The 17,838-nt window shown below is 35.5% G+C and overlaps 2 protein-coding genes across 28 annotated transcripts in view; one reads left to right on the top strand and one right to left on the bottom strand.

Annotated features, from left to right (window-relative positions):
* LOC145228650 (uncharacterized) overlaps positions 1–17,838 on the top strand; it is a 41,292-nt gene that overhangs the window by 8,778 nt on the left and 14,676 nt on the right. For 26 of the 27 annotated variants that reach the window (XR_013860129.1, XR_013860127.1, XR_013860128.1 and 23 more), the window contains one exon: positions 415–962. The exons of the other annotated variant lie outside the window; for it this stretch is intronic. The gene's annotated coding sequence lies outside the window, so the exon portion shown is untranslated. Of the gene's footprint in view, positions 1–414; positions 963–17,838 lie in introns of those variants that run through there. 27 annotated transcript variants of the gene reach the window in all.
* Positions 11–8,320, bottom strand: LOC145228606 (fibrinogen-like protein A). The gene is made up of 6 exons (XM_080093724.1): positions 7,930–8,320; positions 6,719–6,822; positions 6,556–6,652; positions 6,397–6,493; positions 1,005–1,133; positions 11–543 (listed from the first exon to the last, which is right to left on the bottom strand). Exons 1-6 carry the CDS (start codon positions 8,303–8,305, stop codon positions 360–362), a joined length of 987 nt encoding a protein of 328 aa, XP_079949850.1. The 5' UTR covers positions 8,306–8,320; the 3' UTR covers positions 11–359.

The raw sequence follows: 17,838 nt of genomic DNA, 5'->3' as shown, positions 1-17,838 counted from the left end.
ACAATTTAACAAGTGCTGATTATGCCGTGTATTGTATTCACAAAATCAAATCAATGTTTTTAATACGAACATTTTTACACGTGTTTTAATTGTTATAATACCACGGTTTATCTGCACATATTTTTACTTTCGAATTAATTTGCATAAAAATCAGTTAAATCACTTTTTGGAGAAAAAACTTAGTTATTTTTTTAATAAATCCTAATCACTAATGGTTACAAGGTAGAATGATGCGAATTTTTATTTTAGCAAAATTTGAGCAATTATTTCAACAGAGTAATTGTATTTACATAATTTACACTGATACGGGAAAATTAATAAAAGTCCATATTTTCATCTTTGGAAGAGAAATGTTGATTTTATTCGCATTTAAACATCATCGTTGATTCTTTAATTCCTTCATTCCGTTTCCAGTATCCCCAGAGCATGATGCGGTATCCACCTCCTCTTCCCCATTCAGCGTTGAGTTTAGATTGGAAACAATCTTTATACCACCATCCACCGTTAGCGCCGTAACGAAGTGCACAGTTGCGTCCACTCCACCTGTGTCACAATGTAATATTCCAATAAAACTTAACCTCGATACAAACTTCACAAACACATAGTGGAATATTTAATCGTGTGTTTCAACCAATAGCACCATGACCTTATCAGTTGTGACATCACACAGCCTATTTTGATGATTTTATGACGTCACATGATTTTTGGTATTTTGTTAATAAACGATTTAAAACATGTTTATTACACATACGAGTGAGTCGTTTGATCTGCTGTAAAGTTTTTTATTCACTAATTTTTTTAAAAATAAGTCAAAAATTAGTTTTGCAATTTTTATCCTTGTGTTTTTCCTGTAGTTTATATGATTTCTGTGCAATTGATTTTGCACAATTGTTTTTGTCTTGCAATATGACGTCATAAAACAAACTTACAATGAAACAAAAATAATCTCGTTTATTTGACAATGCGGAAATATTTTTGAACTTATGAACATAAAATGTATTTACGGATCATTATCCCGATCTTTGGTGGAGAATTGGTATCCATTGTGATGTCTCAAACTGTCACCAGCCGTTCCACTGAAGCCAGAAACATGTAAACGATAATTGTCTGATTCGTCGTCGATTGCAAACGAACTGCGAAAACAAAACACATTGTTGGTGTTTTTTGTGTTTAACTCGTTTTCCTTGAGGTTTTGTTTTTTCATGTTTTGTGAAAAAACGAGGACCCGCGAACCGATTCGAGCGGTTAAATTCAATAAACCTGATTCGTAATAAACGTTTTTCTCAAAACCCGAACCGGAGTTGGACCCTATATTTTGTTCGGCGTTGAACCTGAAACCTGACACCAACCCGGTAAAAATGCAGCCTGTATTATATTTTTGTAATCGCCATCACAAATTTATTAATTTCAAACAATGTACTGAAGAATACGCGAGATAGGAGCTACAGGGCGTTTCAAAAATGACAAAATATGGGGAGAATTAAGTTAACAAAACAGATTTTAAACCGGTTTACAAACCGAACTCGAACCCCCAAAACAGTGAACCTAAACCCATATAACAAGTGGTTCGACTCCCTGGTTTAAACCAATTTAAATGTTCACATGGTATAAATATGTATCTTAAGTTGTGAATTGTAAAACTTGTAATGCGCTAAAAAACATTCAACAAAGTAGATCTGGTGCTTATTGTTTGTTGCAAAATTTAACATGTCCTGGTACAACGCATTTTATGTGCCCTATTCGCACACTAGTCAGAACCAGATTGGACTGTATTTGTAGTCCAAGGACCTCCCTGGGAGGTCCTTATGGTTTATGTAATAAGATCCAAGTACCTCCCTGGGAGGTCCTTTGTTTGCGCCAGCGTTTACAAGTCCAAACACCTCCCAAGGAGGTATAAGTTGCGCCAGCGTGGCTACCGCGGAGCAACGGAGAGGAGCAACGGCGCAACTCAAGCGTTGCAAAGGGAAAAAGTGGCTGAAATCTATGCAACAGAAACCTGGGTATTGCTTTGAGCTGTATCATACGCTTCAAAGTTACAAACGGTGTCTTTTATGTGCAATATCATTGTTTACTTTTGTTGACTGAACAATAAACTTCATGTTTTTTGTTGGGTGTATGGTTTTGGTTGATTTTAGAATTGATTGGTTTGGTAAAAAATAAGGCTGTTTTGGCATTGGCTACATAGAAAAAAGCCGTATTTAAAATGTCCATAAAAAATAAATCATTTGTATTGAGGAATAAAACCTTTTATATCGTGTTTTGTATGTATTGTGCTATTTGAAAAAAACAAGAAAGAATCAAAATGCTATAGGTCTACTGGAAAATGCTCTTCACAGAAACAGTAGAAGTTTACACGTAACTGTACATTTTAGATTTTATAACTTATTTATGACCCCATGAGACTGTTATTGACCCTGGCGCGGAACACCGACTGCACCCGCATCTCGTAGGGGCTGATTTCAGGCCAGTCGGTTCAGTGATTACTTTTTCAAAGCCTGATTGTTTTATTTCTTACAAAATAGAAAACGGTTTAGAGTTGTAAAAACAAAATAATATTTGAAAAACATTTTGTTCGAGGTGCGCCGTGTTTGTCCGGTTTCGCAGTTTCTCCTGAGGGTGGAAAAACTCTAATGCAATTTTTCTTGTGATTAATGATTCTTATTAAAATACAGTGGTTTATTGCAGGGGTCGGCAACCTTTTTTGCACTGCGGACCGTTTTTAAAACTAAAATTTTATTTGCGGACCGGTCTTCAAAAACTACAAATATTTAGCTATAAAAATGCATATAGTTTATCGTCCCCGAGATATATGGGCGAAATGTTTTCTAGCATTTTACCTGAAAAATTATAAGGCCCGGAAACTAACTCCTCGCGGACCGGCGGTTGCCGACCACTGGTTTATTGTAACAAACAGACAATCCACGGCGGTGTAATTATTAGTGACAAATAACAGAAATGTCTTAAATAAATAAAAAGACACAAAAAAGTCAAAGATTCAATCTGCAAAGGTTAAGGGTCAAATTTATCAGTAACATCGCATGCTAAAAAAATTGAATTTCCCTCTAGTTTTTTGTACCTTTATATGACGGTATTACTTAACACGTCTTATACAAAGACTTGTTTTGCGAAATAACAATGACTTCGAATGTGAAAAGGAATACTTTGTCGCTAAAGATTTAACAAAATCCATCCTTGTCGTGACACAGTTCTCACGAAAGGAAAAAAGTTTGTGGTGCTGCAGGCAAAAGTTTTGCGAAAGATATTTGATTAATTTTGCTTGGGACGGTGTTGAATATCATCTAGCTAACTTAGTAGCTATGACAAATAGCAGTGGTTCATCCGAACTTTGACTTGTTTGCGAGAATAATTACACCGCCATGAAACAAGACCGCCGCGTTTGATTGCTGATTGCAGAAAAGCGGATTAATTTGTTAGGTTAAACCAGGGGTGCACAACCTTTTCTCTATGACGGCCGCATCGCAGGTCCTTATTTCATCAACGGCCGCCAATGCCTACTTGTTTTTGTTTTAAAATTACTGGTGTAAAGAATTAGGTTTCTTTCAAATATATTTATATATATATATATGAAAATGGCTAAAAATGTTTTTTTACAGTGTCGCAAAATCTGTTTAGAGCACTTTGAAAGGCAAAATATTTGGGAAAAAAGTTTGTTGTTATTAGCGAAAATAATAAACCATTAGGTGTCATTTTCTATTTACCAGCGCGACAAGGCAAAACGCTGTGCAGTGAACGGACCTAGTAACTTTATACTGGAACGTATTAAACTTTTTGCCAACACATTTTAGCACTCCAAACCAGGGCTACTCAGCTAGTTTTGTCAAAGGTCCAAAAACAAAAGGTAAAAATCAACGAGGTACGGACACATCTGTCAGTAATGCAAATGCAACATGCCTTAAATTTTGGTTTTACTTATCGCAGTCCAACATAAACGCATTTTTCAAACCGAATGTATGTCTGCAAAAATAAAAGCTTGTATCAGACACTAAACGTTAATTTACTCATTGCGAAAGTATTTCGGCACGACTACAAACAAACACATTTTATCTAGTTTTGTAAGATTACTTTGGCAATGATTTAAAATTGAGTTTTATGTCACAAATGAAATTATGCGCAAACATTAATGGCCGTTTGTTAGTTTTTCCGCGATCCGCCATGTGAGTAGCCCTGTTCTAAACCAACCTATGACCCTAAGTTGGATCGAATGAAAATTCTGTTGGGTCGCCTTTTTTGTGGCAATAAAAGCATCTACTCTTTGACTTTGTTTCGTAGCGTTTTTTTCCCAAGGTTTTAAATCTGGGTTCGTCAGCGGGGCCGATTTCAAATTTTCAACATTACTGATTGGATGAATATATAAGCTTACAAGAACTGTGAAACTCAGCTAACTTTATCTTAAAAGCAGATAAAATATATATTTGAATACATTGTGTTTACTGGCGATTATTTGTGCTTCTCGAAAGCAAGGTTACGCATTTAATTTGCCACAGGGGACACTTTATCGAGGTTATGCATGGTGACAGGTTATACTTTTTAAATACAACGGTAACGAGCTTTCCCTTGAACTTGTATTGCTTTCACACTTCCTATAGGTCGAATAGCGCTTCCCAGACTGCGAAGTATTTGTATCATTTAATTTGGTAAATGTAGGGTAATTTGATGTTGCATGCATAGAATTCTCCTCTACCGAATAATGCCCTATTGTTCAACAAAAGAAGGCGATTGTTTGCACATAATCGTAATATTGTTATGGGTCCCCTTCCCTGAAGCGGACGCATCTTGATTTCACTATGTTTTTTTTTTTGTTTTTTTTTCTTTTTTCCGCCGTGAAGTTTGTCCATGCACTTTTGGCAACAAATCTTTGTTGGATTTGGATGAAACTTTCACAGATTGAAGATATGGTTATGTAGGTGTGCCTTTTGGTTTGTTTGACTTAATCACCCCAGTACTTACCCCATCAGCCCCCTAAAATGGGTAAAATTGTAAACAACGTCCGAATTGGATGAAATTTGGACAGTTTGTTCTTTGTGCCATAATTAGGTGTCGATTGTTGTGTTTCACCCTGCAGCCCCAATATTTACCCCACTAGCCCCCTAAAATGGGTAAAATTTTAAACAATGTCCAAATTGGATGAAATTTTGACAGTTTGTTCTTTGTGCCATAATTAGGTGTCGATTGTTGTGTTTCACCCTGCAGCCCCAATATTTACCCCACCAGCCCCCCAAAAAGGGTGATTTCTAAACAATGTCTGAATTGGATGAAATTTTGACAGTTTGTTCATTTTGCCATAATTAGATGTCGACTGTTGTGTTTCACCCTGTAGCCCCAATATTTATCCAGCTGGCCCCCTAAAAACGGTTAATTTTTTAAACAAAGTCTGAATTGCAAAAAATATTGACAATGCAATGGTTAAATTTTGCAAACAATTGCTGAATTGAATGTGACTTGAATAGTTGTACCTCATATAGTATGATTATGTCTTCAGACTTTTTATCGCCTTGTTTAAACAGAAAGCACCAAAATTTTTCATAGTTTTTTTTGCAAAATGCATTATTTACAACTTTGCATGTGTAGGGGACCCATGAGTTTCTGCTTGCAGAAACAACTAAGGCTATAAAAGACGATGGCTAATATGGGACCCAATATAAATAATTGTAGGAAATATATTAATGTTTCAAAATATGCTATAGTGTATGTGCAATGGCAATATGTGCTGAGCCACCCTTCTAGTTTTGTTTGTGATCTAACAAACTGCTTTGAATTGCTGTCCCAAAATAATTTCAAGAAAACTTGGCGTAATAATGGTCAATTCGGTTGGGACGTCATATTGGCTGATAATACTTTGAGCAAGCCTTAAATTTCGGGCTAAAAGGAAATGTTTCGTCGAAAAAACGAATGATATTTGTTTGATTTTTAAATTTTCAAAACTGGCGCAGTAATTTTCTAAAAGCTTTCCTGATTTAAAGACAAAAATACAACCAATTTAGTAAAAAAAACATGTCCATGGGTCGCGATAAACCACAAAATAAAATTATGGGAAGTACTAGGGTCGCATCAAAAAAAGGTTGGGAACCACTATTCTAAACCAATGTGTATTTTTTGATAAGGCGAGATTCTCTTTTTCACCAAGGAGGTGTGGAGGTGTGGCACTTTTACACGATTAGGAGGAGCAGCGTTTTCCCACTCTCAGGAGGACCGTCGAAACCCGATAATTTAGCACAGATATTTTCAGTGAGACTCGGCAGTAAATGTAGTTTGATGAGATATTTTTCAACATAAACATTTTTTTTTCAATACAGATAAATTACATGTTAGTTTTTTTCACGGGGTTCGAACCCGCGCCACAATATAGGCATACTATTTTATTAATAGAAATCATACCTGTACTGTGCGTAAGCCGTTGTGGCATCAAAACCTGTCATCTTTATTTTCAGTTTGCAGTTCGGTCCACTCGCCATCCTGTTTATTTTGTCCAAACCTGGGTTGTTTAAAGTTTTGGTCAAATTCAGTTTACGCGTTTAAACAAAATTATTTGTTCACCGAGCCAGAATTCTCCTTCCATGTTTCCGAATCCATCTTTATATTCCTGCCAGGTTCGGTTAAAATCCACACTTCCGTTAAATCGTCGTTGGAAAACCTGTCATGTAGGAAATATACGAGTGTTGTAATTCCACGTTGTTATTCTACATATTGTTTGACTTACCGTCCAACCGTGGTCACAGGCCGCTTCCTTGTTGTTACTGATAAACCTTTGGTAACCATCCACTGATGACGTTGAGCAGCTGGTTGCAAGTCGGCTGTTCATCTCTGAAATGTACAATTCCACGTATAATTTACTTTCAAATTTAAATTAATAATTTTCTTTCACGATTAAAGGAAATTAGTGTGGCTATAAGGAGTTTTAATTAAAAAATGAATGCTACATAGGTATAGGTATAAAGTTATTTTCGAGTCCCGGAAAGACTTCTGTCGTGGGTTCGAATCTCACCGCAGGCTGCATTTTTCTACCCTGTGCCTTATGGTAATGCTTGAAAGACCGGCTGATTCGGTATAACGCTTTTAATATGCCTGGCGTGCTATGATTTATCGATAAGTATTCTGCGTTCGCTTGTTTGCATAGATTTAGTCTGCACAGGGACAAGTCCAGGAAACTCCGTGCGTCTAAATGTTGATTTTTGACAACATATTTGTGGAGCAATTGAAGCAAACATTAAAGTGACTTTGTTTGTAAAGGGTTTTGAAAGATGTGACAGACTAAATAAAATGATCTCACCACATAACCGAATTTTTGGCAAAAAATTAATACTAGAAGTCAAAAACTTGCAAAATCTATACAACGGTAAATTACCACCAGTAACTGCTTAAAAAGACAATGGGTGTGCTGATTGAAACTCTGTTGTTGGATTCTATGGTAGACAAACCCTTGATGCGCCAAATGGTTTATTAATTCTCATTCCAACATAATTTCGGCCCAGAAAGTTGCAGACCGGTTTAAAACTTTAATTTTTGTCACGGACCAGCCTTTAAAAACCACAAATGTTTAACCAAAAAACTAATTACAACTTTTGTTTAATGTGAACCATGAGCAAATTTTATGTGGCCCAGTGGTTGCGGACCGCTGATTTTTTTGCAACTGCAACAGTTTTTGATACTGTGGTTCGTTCTGGTGGAAGAGTTTACTGTTGTACTTCGTGTACCGCAACCCCCTTTTGAAAGTTTGCTGTGTGTAGAACTACAAGTTTTGTTCACAAGCTTTTAACAAAAACATGTTAAAGTTATTTTAATCGCCAGCTGTCTGAGTGGTTATTGGGTGGTTTTATTTGTGTTTTTTTGCTAAAACAAAGCTACAAACTGAAATTTCGTTTCATAAATTGCGTTTTTAATAACTTTCAGTTTGCAGAAAAACAAATGTACCTCGAAGACTTTCTCTTATTTCGTTCACATCTCTGTTGAAGTCTTCCAAATTTAAAGCCTCTCCGTCTTCGCCGTTATCGCCTTTAGGACCCACCGGACCTTGTCTGCCTGCCTCTCCCCTTCGACACACACCAGGCATTCCAGGGTCTCCTTTGGGACCTATTGGTCCGATAACCCCGTTGTTTCCGGTAAATCCCCTGGGACCCATCTTGCCTGGTAACCCAGTGTCCCCCTTTTCTCCCCTCCCACTAATCAGGTTTCCAGGCGTGACAGTGACGTTATCACCGCATGTTGCGACGGTGACGTAACTGCATTGCTGCTTTCCGCTGACCAGTGATGTATAATACAGCAAAATTGCTGTCAGTTGTAACAACATGTTTTAAAAATTATTTTATCTTCTGCCAAGAAATAACAAATACAAGTTTAGAAGGTGTTTGTTTGTGTTAAACATTCAAAACAACTGAATATTTCATTCTGTCGCTCCGAAAAATGGTTTTAACAAGCAAAGTTTGCAAGTTTTAATAAAATGTTTCAAAATTATTGTGATAAAACTTGTTTAGTTGGACAGGCGTTTGGCTCCGAAATGAATATATTTCTTAAATTTGTAGGTTTATAAAGTAACATGACGCCATTTATGGTTGAACCCGATTTGTAACCTCAAAATATCGATTCGTTTCCTAAAGTTTAGTATCAGACTTGGCACGGATTAATTCCTTGAACTTTAGTGTTGATACCCTCTTGGGCTAATGCTACAAGTAATTTATGAACCTGTAATAAAACTTAAACAAAGTTCAAACCAATGAGGCGATAAAGCAAAAGTTTCTCAAAATACTCAACAACAGTCATTAAATGGTTTTACCTTAGAAGCTAAGTTAAAAAGTTTTGCATCAGATGCTTTTTCCAGACCCTTTCACCTTTTTAGGCCAAAATTACCCCGCTTTCAACGATGCCACCATAGTAGAGAAATAATGTATGCCACAATTAAACTAAGAATCATAAAATACAAGGTGGACGTCAAAATTGGAAATACGAAGGCAGCATTTGTTGCATGACAAATAATTTTCGCTATTTTATGTGAACAAACCAAATCAAAATGTGAAGAAGTAAGAACGTGGTTAACAAAACTGCTCTAACAAACGCAGTTGAGTCTTAAAATATCTGAAAATAAAAATGCTTTCACACACAAAAACTTAAATCTAACCTTTAAACTTGTTAAGCAAATTGGTGCATCAATTATAACTGATATAATTGAGATAATTATCTTAAGATATCGCGTAACAAGATTAGGAGTTCATTAAAAATGAAATGGCGCCCGCTAAGGTCTTGTCATAAAATTTTTAGGCGACTCATCAATAAGTTTTTAAATTAATACCGGTTCTATTTGCTAAACATATTTGGTTTTATATCACAGTGGCTCATTGTGACTAAATCCAATGGTGAAGGTGATTTTGACAACAAACCGTTAGACGAAGTTGTGCATCAATTCTCTTGAGATATCTCTTAACAAACATCTGTCCTGAATTCCAAAGACGAGTTTTAATAGCTGATGATGATGTTATTTGTTGCTGAACAAATGTCTTCAGTACGAAGTGTGGTAACGAATATTGCATTGAACTCGTCTTAAACTTTGGTTCCAGTTGAATTGTTCGGTGAAAAAGGCCGAATAATTTTGGGTACATTGGTTTAAGCCACTAACAACTCCATGTCAGATGCATTAGGATCTTGATACATATCAACGTTGTTATGCGTATCGTAGGAAATGTAATCAATCCATTAAACTCCTACACATTTTTTCCAAAAAAAGGAAACGAAAAATCAAACATAACTTCTAAATTTGCATTACCACACGAAGCAACTCGAAATTTAAGTCGAAAAATTCGACTGTTTTAATACTATTGTGTCGCTATTTTTTTACTTTCATTTAAGCGAAATAAACTCAATTCAAACTATACGATTGACGTAATCAAACAGTCTATACGTTAAGATTTTCAAATGCGAAAACATTGCGACGTTTCAAAGCAACAAACCCAAAAATAAATATATGCAAGGATTGGCAAATTATTAATTCCGTAATCCGGGTAAAACGCTTTTAAAGCCATGCGATTTTATCCATTAAAACGTATTAAACTGTGACCATGCTATGCATGAACTAGAATTCTTGCCAATAGGAAACTTAGTAAAACAATATAAACTCGAATCAACAACGGACGACTCTACAATAATTTGAACAATGTTGAAACAACAAAATAATTACAGTCCTGCATTGTTCATGTAAAATTTGTTAAACCATTTTAAAAAATTGATGACATGTCAGATTACTATATATATTATGTGATTGATTTAAAACCTTTTATTATCAAGCTACCGTTGATTAGCTTTAAGGCAGGGGTGCACAACCCTTTAGTTAGAGGGCTACATTACAGGCTTCAGTTTCAACGACGGCCACTAATGTGCGCATGATATTTGTTCATAAATTACAACTGATAATTAAAATGAGGTTTGTTACATAACAACGTCTCTTTCTGCATAAAATTCTGAATTGATTTTCAAATTAATCCATAAATTAACTTTATCTATAAATTATACTGAAATATTTGCTCTGATTACACTTAATTATAAGCAGGATTGCCATCGACTTGAAACCAAAAATAAGGACAACCGAAAAATTAAATCTTTATGCGAAACGAAACAAATGTTTTTGAACAAATCTTTGCATTTATACAAGCAATGACATCATTATTCCAATATTTTGGCCAGAAACAATCTGTTACAGCAACTCGTTGTGCGTAATAAAATACTTCGTGCATCTTACAACAGTTCAGGTCGAGGTTTACTTTTACTTGTAGCAGGGATTTGACTATAGTAATTGTTGAAAATAAGACAAAATTAGGACTACAGTTAAAAATAAGGACATTTCTTTAAAAAAGACAATGAATTTTTCTAAGGCATAGCCCTTCAAAATAACGACACCTCTTAGAAATAAGGACGGTATGTGGACTTGATACCAAGTTGAGGCGAACATTAGGACCACCACACAGCGAGATAAACCATTTACTTAAACTTTTCTAAACTACCAAGAACACAATGCAATGCTGCATAAACTTAACTTAGACAAAATAACCGAACCCGGATGGTGTTACAGATTTAACAAGAAAAACTGGCCTATACGCACATTTTTATCTGCAACACTACAGCATAACTCATGGTTCTGTAACACCACTTATATCAACAAACTTAACCTGGTTACTTTACAGTCCAGGGGTTACCAACCTATGCCCGCCACATTTAAACTTGCCAGTTTTAATTTTCAAATAAGTCATGAACACAGTTGTACCCTTTATAGATTTTTAAACATGTTTATGCTTATGTTTTGTACTTGTAGCCCTCGTGTTACTTGATAATATTACGGTAGTCTTCGACTTTATACAAGTTAGTGGTCCCTGCATGCTTCTTTCTAAAGATTTTTCTCACGATTTGCGAGGTTATGAACTTTACTCCATTCAACCCTCAGGTATAAAATCAAACGCACAAAACGCTACTTCGTCGATGACGTCAACTCGCTACGCATTCTGACAGACCTTGTGAACTCAATAGTTGACCAACCAACATAACTGTATATTCCCAACAGGGCAACAAGGAGACGTTAAACGCGCGTTTAATACATGAATCATGACATTTAAGAGCAATAGAGCAGAGGTGTCAAACTCGTGGGATTCGTGGGCCACATTGCAGTTTGAAAATTATGCCGAGGGCCGCATGTGATTTTTATTCAAGTTTTATACACTTAAACAACTGTTTTGCTACGACGGCCGCATTGCAGATCCTTATTTCACCAGCAACCGCCAATTCCATGCTGGTTTTTGTTTCAAAATTACAGATGTAAAGAAATAGGTTTATATCACATATAAACCATCTATTGACGGCCCAAAAGCCCAGATTATTTTCAAACTTGATGCGCAGATTAAGCTGCACAGTGTGAAGATCAGTTTTAACTGTTTATTACGTCATAGGCTATATCAGGGCTGGGGAACCTGCGACAAAAGGCCACCTGCGGCCTTTTAGGACACAAAGTGCGGCCTTCGATGTCAAAATACATTTTAGGATGTTGATATTACAGACTACACCAGGCGCTGAAAAGTAGACAGAAACTTATTTTTGGATCTTTATTCCACATTATACTATTTGATTAGTTCAAGGGCAGCGGGTTTTAAATTAGAACCAAACGGTCCCATAGTGGTTTACATGGCGATTTCCGTAGTACTGCCAAGACCCCAAGATTGTACAATCTTACTTGTGTTGCGAAAGAACAATTGTTTGCGCATAATCGAATGTATTAAACGTGTCTGTGATGTCACAAGGTGTTCTTAGATCATTGATATTTGCAAACAAGCGAGTTTCTAGGTTAAAAAATCCTGAATATTGTTGTTAAGATTAGAATGTATAGTAAGGAATTGTATTTAGCTTGGACCGTAAGTGCTACAACTCTACAAGGGATTTGCAAACGACCATTCTGCACGTCACAAAGTTTGAACACCATTGCAATGGCCTTGGCCTGGGAAATAGTCCATGCGGCCTAAACGAGTATTGATAAACCGTTTGGTGGCCTTTATAAACAAAAAGGTTCCCCACCCCTGGTTCATATTGTGACGCTTTTGGTACGTGTTTTTTGCATTGTTTGCACAAAATAGGCCTACAAAAAGTCTGACGCATATGGCTACTAGGCTATAGTAATACTCCTTTCAGTAAAACAAAATCTGTTTAGAGCAGTTTGAAAGTCAAAATTTTAGCCAAAGGAATTATAATTACAACTCGGCCGCCAGTACATTATTTTAACAAACATATGCTTACGGCCGTACAAACTCGTTTCTGTGGCCGTACGATTTGAGAATGATTAAATTACTATCGTTTCTATTTATAACATCTGAATTATTATATATAAATTAAATTTCTGTAAATGTGTGTTTAAATAATAGCTTTCACTTTGAAAAGTAAGAAAAATTTGTTATAATTGGATAAAAAATCTGACAAAATACTTCCATTGTTGTCGAGTGTTTGACACCCCTGCAATAGAGTATATTCTTTTTGACGTCGGTAAACATAGTAACAAATATATAGAGGTAAAAGGGTAAAAAAGGTGGACTGAATAAAAATTAAAAATTCAGTCAAATATTGCGCATGACACCAATCAACAAAGTATGAAACTCCTCAGTCTTGTATTTTGGAAATTATTGTAATTTAAAAATATTTAGTAAGTTTAGAAACGTTTAAATTAAAAAAAAAACATTTTAAATTTTCCAATTTATTGAAAATCCTGCGTGTTTATCCTTTTAAAAGTATAAAAATTGTGGCAATTTTCTTAAAACGACCCCAGGGATATATACCGCCTTTATTGCATTTTAAGTCGCAAGGCAGAAATAAACTTTTAAAATCTATGACCAGCCAAATAGTTTTAGTGTGTTGTACGCCTTGCTGGAAAGAAGTTTTAAATCTACAGCAACAAATCGTCAGACGAAGTTGTGCATCAATTCTCTTGAGATATTGTTTAACAACATTTGTCCTGAGTCCCAAGGCGAGTTTTAATAACTGATGATGACGTTATTTGTTGCACAGCAAATGTCTTCAGTACGAAGTGTTGTAAACAACGTAAACTCGAATCAACAACGGACGACTCTAATAATTTGAACAATGTTGAAACAACAAAATAATTACAGTCCTGCATTGTTCATGTAAAATTTGTTAAACGATTTTGCAAAAATCCATGACATGTCAGATTACTACATGTTTTATGTGATTGATTTAAACCCTTTTATTATTAAGCCACCGTTGATTAGCTTTAAGGCAGGGATGCACAACCCTTTAGATTGGACGGCTACATTACAGACTTCTGTTTTGCCGACGGCCACAAATGTGCGCATGATATTTGTTTATTAATTACAATTGCTAATTTAAATGAGATTTATTACATAACATTGTGCTGAAAATTCAGATTTGATTTCTAAATTCATCCTTAAATTAACTTTATCTATAAATTAAACTGAAAGATTTGCTCTGATCACTGTTAATCTGAGGTACTGACAACAACGAATAGACAACCGTTTGACAGTCGGTGATCAGTAAACTAAATAAAAAATCACATTGTAGAAACTTACTATTAGGACTTTCATATCTTTAAGAAAGCAAAAAAGCATTTTTTGTGCATACTAGTCGCCTTTACTTAAAAGGCCTATTTAAAAATGAGAAAAAAATGTTGGGCCTTATTGCCACCAATGGCTGACAACCAAAACCGTAAAAAATTATTTTAAAGTCATTCTTTTTTCCAGCTAAAATATTGTCCCAATTAAAGTAAAACGACCCCTTTACTGATATATCTTAAAAAGTTTTCATTACGACAACGAAACCTTTCAATGTTTGTAACCAAATATATTTTAAATTATAAAAAGTCGTCAACAAACACTTATAAATTTGGATTTCTCATAGTAACTATTACACATAACTTGTAGGTTCAAAACTTTGTAAATCATTCTAAGTACTTATATCTTTTGAAATTGAAACAAAACGGAACATTTTTCCTTGTATATCAAAAAATAAAAACGGTGAGCCTTATTACCTTCCAGGCCTGTGCATTTTAAGGCAGGGGTGTCAAACTCACGGTCCGAGGGCCGCATGCGGTAACGAAGCCCTATAATGCGGCCCACGCACACTTAGCAACAAATGTAGTATTTTCTCAGATATTTATCTCATTAAAATAATTTTTTGTACTTTTTAAAGTCAAAGCAATTATTTAAACAGGGACTTTCAAAAATTTAATTTATAGATAAAAATTCATATGTTATGAATAGAAACGATACAAATTTAACCGTTCCTCGAAGCGTTAAGTTTCAGTCAACTTGCAGCCGTATGGCCTTGAACATGTTTATTAAAATATTTGTACTGGCGACAGTAATGTAATTAAACCACCTTTGCCAAAAAATTTGATTTTCAAACTGCTCTAACATTTGTGTTACAGAAAAGAGAATTACCAGCCTAGTAGCCATATGCGACATACTTTTTGTGCGCATATTGTGCACAAACAATGCGAAAAACAGGTACCAAAAGCGTCCAATATAGATTATGATGCCATAAACACTTAAGACTGATCTTCACACTGTGCAGCTCAATTTGTGCATCAAGGTTGTACATCTCTGCTTCGAATTATCACGTAACAAACTGGTAAAGTTAAAAATGTGGCCAATCTGTGCAACGACAGTTTGTTGCCGTTATTAACTTATTATTTTTACGAGATATAACCTTTGTTGGGTGGACTTGTTACCAAGTTAAGGCGAACATTAGGACCCACACAGCGAGATAAACCATTTACTTAAACTTTTCTAAACTACCAAGAACACAATGCAATGCTGCATAAACTTAACTTAGACAAAATAACCGAACCCGGATGGTGTTACAGATTTAACAAGATAAACTGGCCTATACGCACACTTTTATCTGCAACACTACAGCATAACCATGGTTCTGTAACACCAGGTAATTTGATATCAACAAACTTAACCTGGTTACTTTACAGCCCAGGGGTTACCAACCTATGCCCGCCACATTTAAACTAGTCAGTTTTAATTTTCAAAAAAGTCATGAACACAGTTTTACCCTTTATAGATTTGTAAACATGTTTATGCTTATGTTTTGTACTAGTAGCCCTCGTGTTACTTGATAATATTACGGTAGTCTTCGACTTTATACAAGTTAGTGGTCCCTGCATGCTTCTTATAAAGATTTTTCTCACTATTTGCGAGGTTATCAACTTACTCCATTCAACCCTCAGGTATAAAATCAAACGCACAAAACGCTACTTCGTCGATGACGTCAACTCGCTACGCATTCTGACAGACCTTGTGAACTTAATAGTTGACCAACCAACATAACTGTATATTCCCAACAGGGCAACAAGGAGACGTTGAACGCGCGTTTAATACATGAATCATGACATTTAAGAGCAACAGAGTAGAGGTGTCAAACTCGTGGGGTTCGAGGGCTACATTGCAGTTTGAAAATTATGCCGAGGGCCGCATGTGATTTTTATTCAAGTTTTATACACTTAAACAACCTTTTTGCTACGACGGCCGCATTGCAGATCCTTATTTCACCAACAACCGCCAATTCCCTGCTGGTTTTTGTTTTAAAATTACAGATGTAAAGAAATAGGTTTATATCACATATAAACCATCTATTGACGCCTCAAAAGCCCAGATTATTTTCAAACTTGATGCGCAGATTAAGCTGCACAGTGTGAAGATCAGTTTTAAATGTTTATTACGTCATAGGCTATATCAGGGCTGGGGAACCTGCGACAAAAGGTCACCTGTGGCCTTTCAGGGCACAAAGTGCGGCCTTCGATGTCTAAATACATTTTAGGATGTTGATATTACAGACTACACCAGGCGCTGAAAAGTAGACAGAAACTTATTTTTGGATCTTTATTCCACATTATACTATTTGATTAGTTCAAGGGCACCGGGTTTTAAATTAGAGCCAAACGGTCCCATAGTGGTTTACATGGCGATTTCCGTAGTACTGACAAGACCCCAAGATTGTACAATCTTACTTGTGTTGCGAAAGAACAATTGTTTGCGCATAATCGAATGTCTTAAACTTGTCTGTGATGTCACAAGGTGTTCTTAGATCATTGATATTTGCAAACAAGCGAGTTTCTAGGTTAAAAAATCCTGAATATTGTTGTTAAGATTGGAATGTAGTAAGGAATTGTATTTAGCTTGGACTGTAAGTGCTACAACTCTACAAGGGATTTGCAAACTACCATTCTGTACGTCACAAAGTTTGAACACCACTATCCTTGGCCTGGGAAATAGTCCATGCGGCCTAAACGAATATTGATAAACCGTTAGGTGGCCTTTATAAACAAAAAGGTTCCCCACCCCTGGTTCATATTGTGACGCTTTTGGTACCTGTTTTTGCATTGTTTGCACAAAATAGGCCTACAAAAAGTCTGACGCATATGGCTACTAGGCTATAGTAATACTCCTTTCAGTAAAACAAAATCTGTTTAGAGCAGTTTGAAAGTCAAAATTTTAGCCAAAGGAATTTTAATTACAACACGGCCGCCAGTACATTATTTTAACAAACATATGCTTACGGCCGCACAAACTCGTTTCTGTGGCCGTACGATTTGAGGAATGATTAAATTACTATCGTTTCTATTTATAACATATGAATATTATATATAAATTAAATTTCTGTATGTGTGTTTAAATACTAGCTTTCACTTTGAAAAGTAAGAAAAATTGATTATAATTGGATAAAAATCTGACAAAATACTTCCATTGTTGTCGAGTGTTTGACACCCCTGCAATAGAGTATATTCTCTTTAACGTCGGAGAACATAGTAACAAATATATAGAGGTAAAAGGGTAAAAAAGGTGAACTGAATAAAAATTAAAAATTCAGTCAAATATTGCGCATGACACCAATCAACAAAGTATGAAACTCCTCAGTCTTGTATTTTGGAAATTATTGTCATTTAAAAATATTTAGTAAATTTAGAAACGTTTAAATTAAAAAAAAAACATTTTAAATTTTCCAATTTATTGAAAATTCCGCGTGTTTATCCTTTTAAACGTATAAAATTTGTGGCCATTTTCTTAAAACGACCCCAGCGATATATATCGCCTTTATTGCATTTTAGGTCGCAAGGCAAAAATAAACTTTTGAAATCTATGACCAGCCAAATAGTTTTTGTATATTGTACGCCTTGCTGGAAAGAAGTTTTAAATCTACTGCAACAAATCGTGAAACGAAGTTGTGCATCAATTCTCTTGAGATATTGCTTGACAACATCTGTCCTGAGTCCCAAGGCGAGTTTAATAACTGATGATGATGTTATTTGTTGCTGAACAAATG

This window comes from Phallusia mammillata, chromosome 5 (assembly GCF_965637545.1).
Source record: "Phallusia mammillata chromosome 5, kaPhaMamm4.hap1.1, whole genome shotgun sequence".
Classification (NCBI taxonomy): domain Eukaryota; kingdom Metazoa; phylum Chordata; class Ascidiacea; order Phlebobranchia; family Ascidiidae; genus Phallusia; species Phallusia mammillata.
This window is presented reverse-complemented; position numbering and strand designations above follow the sequence as displayed.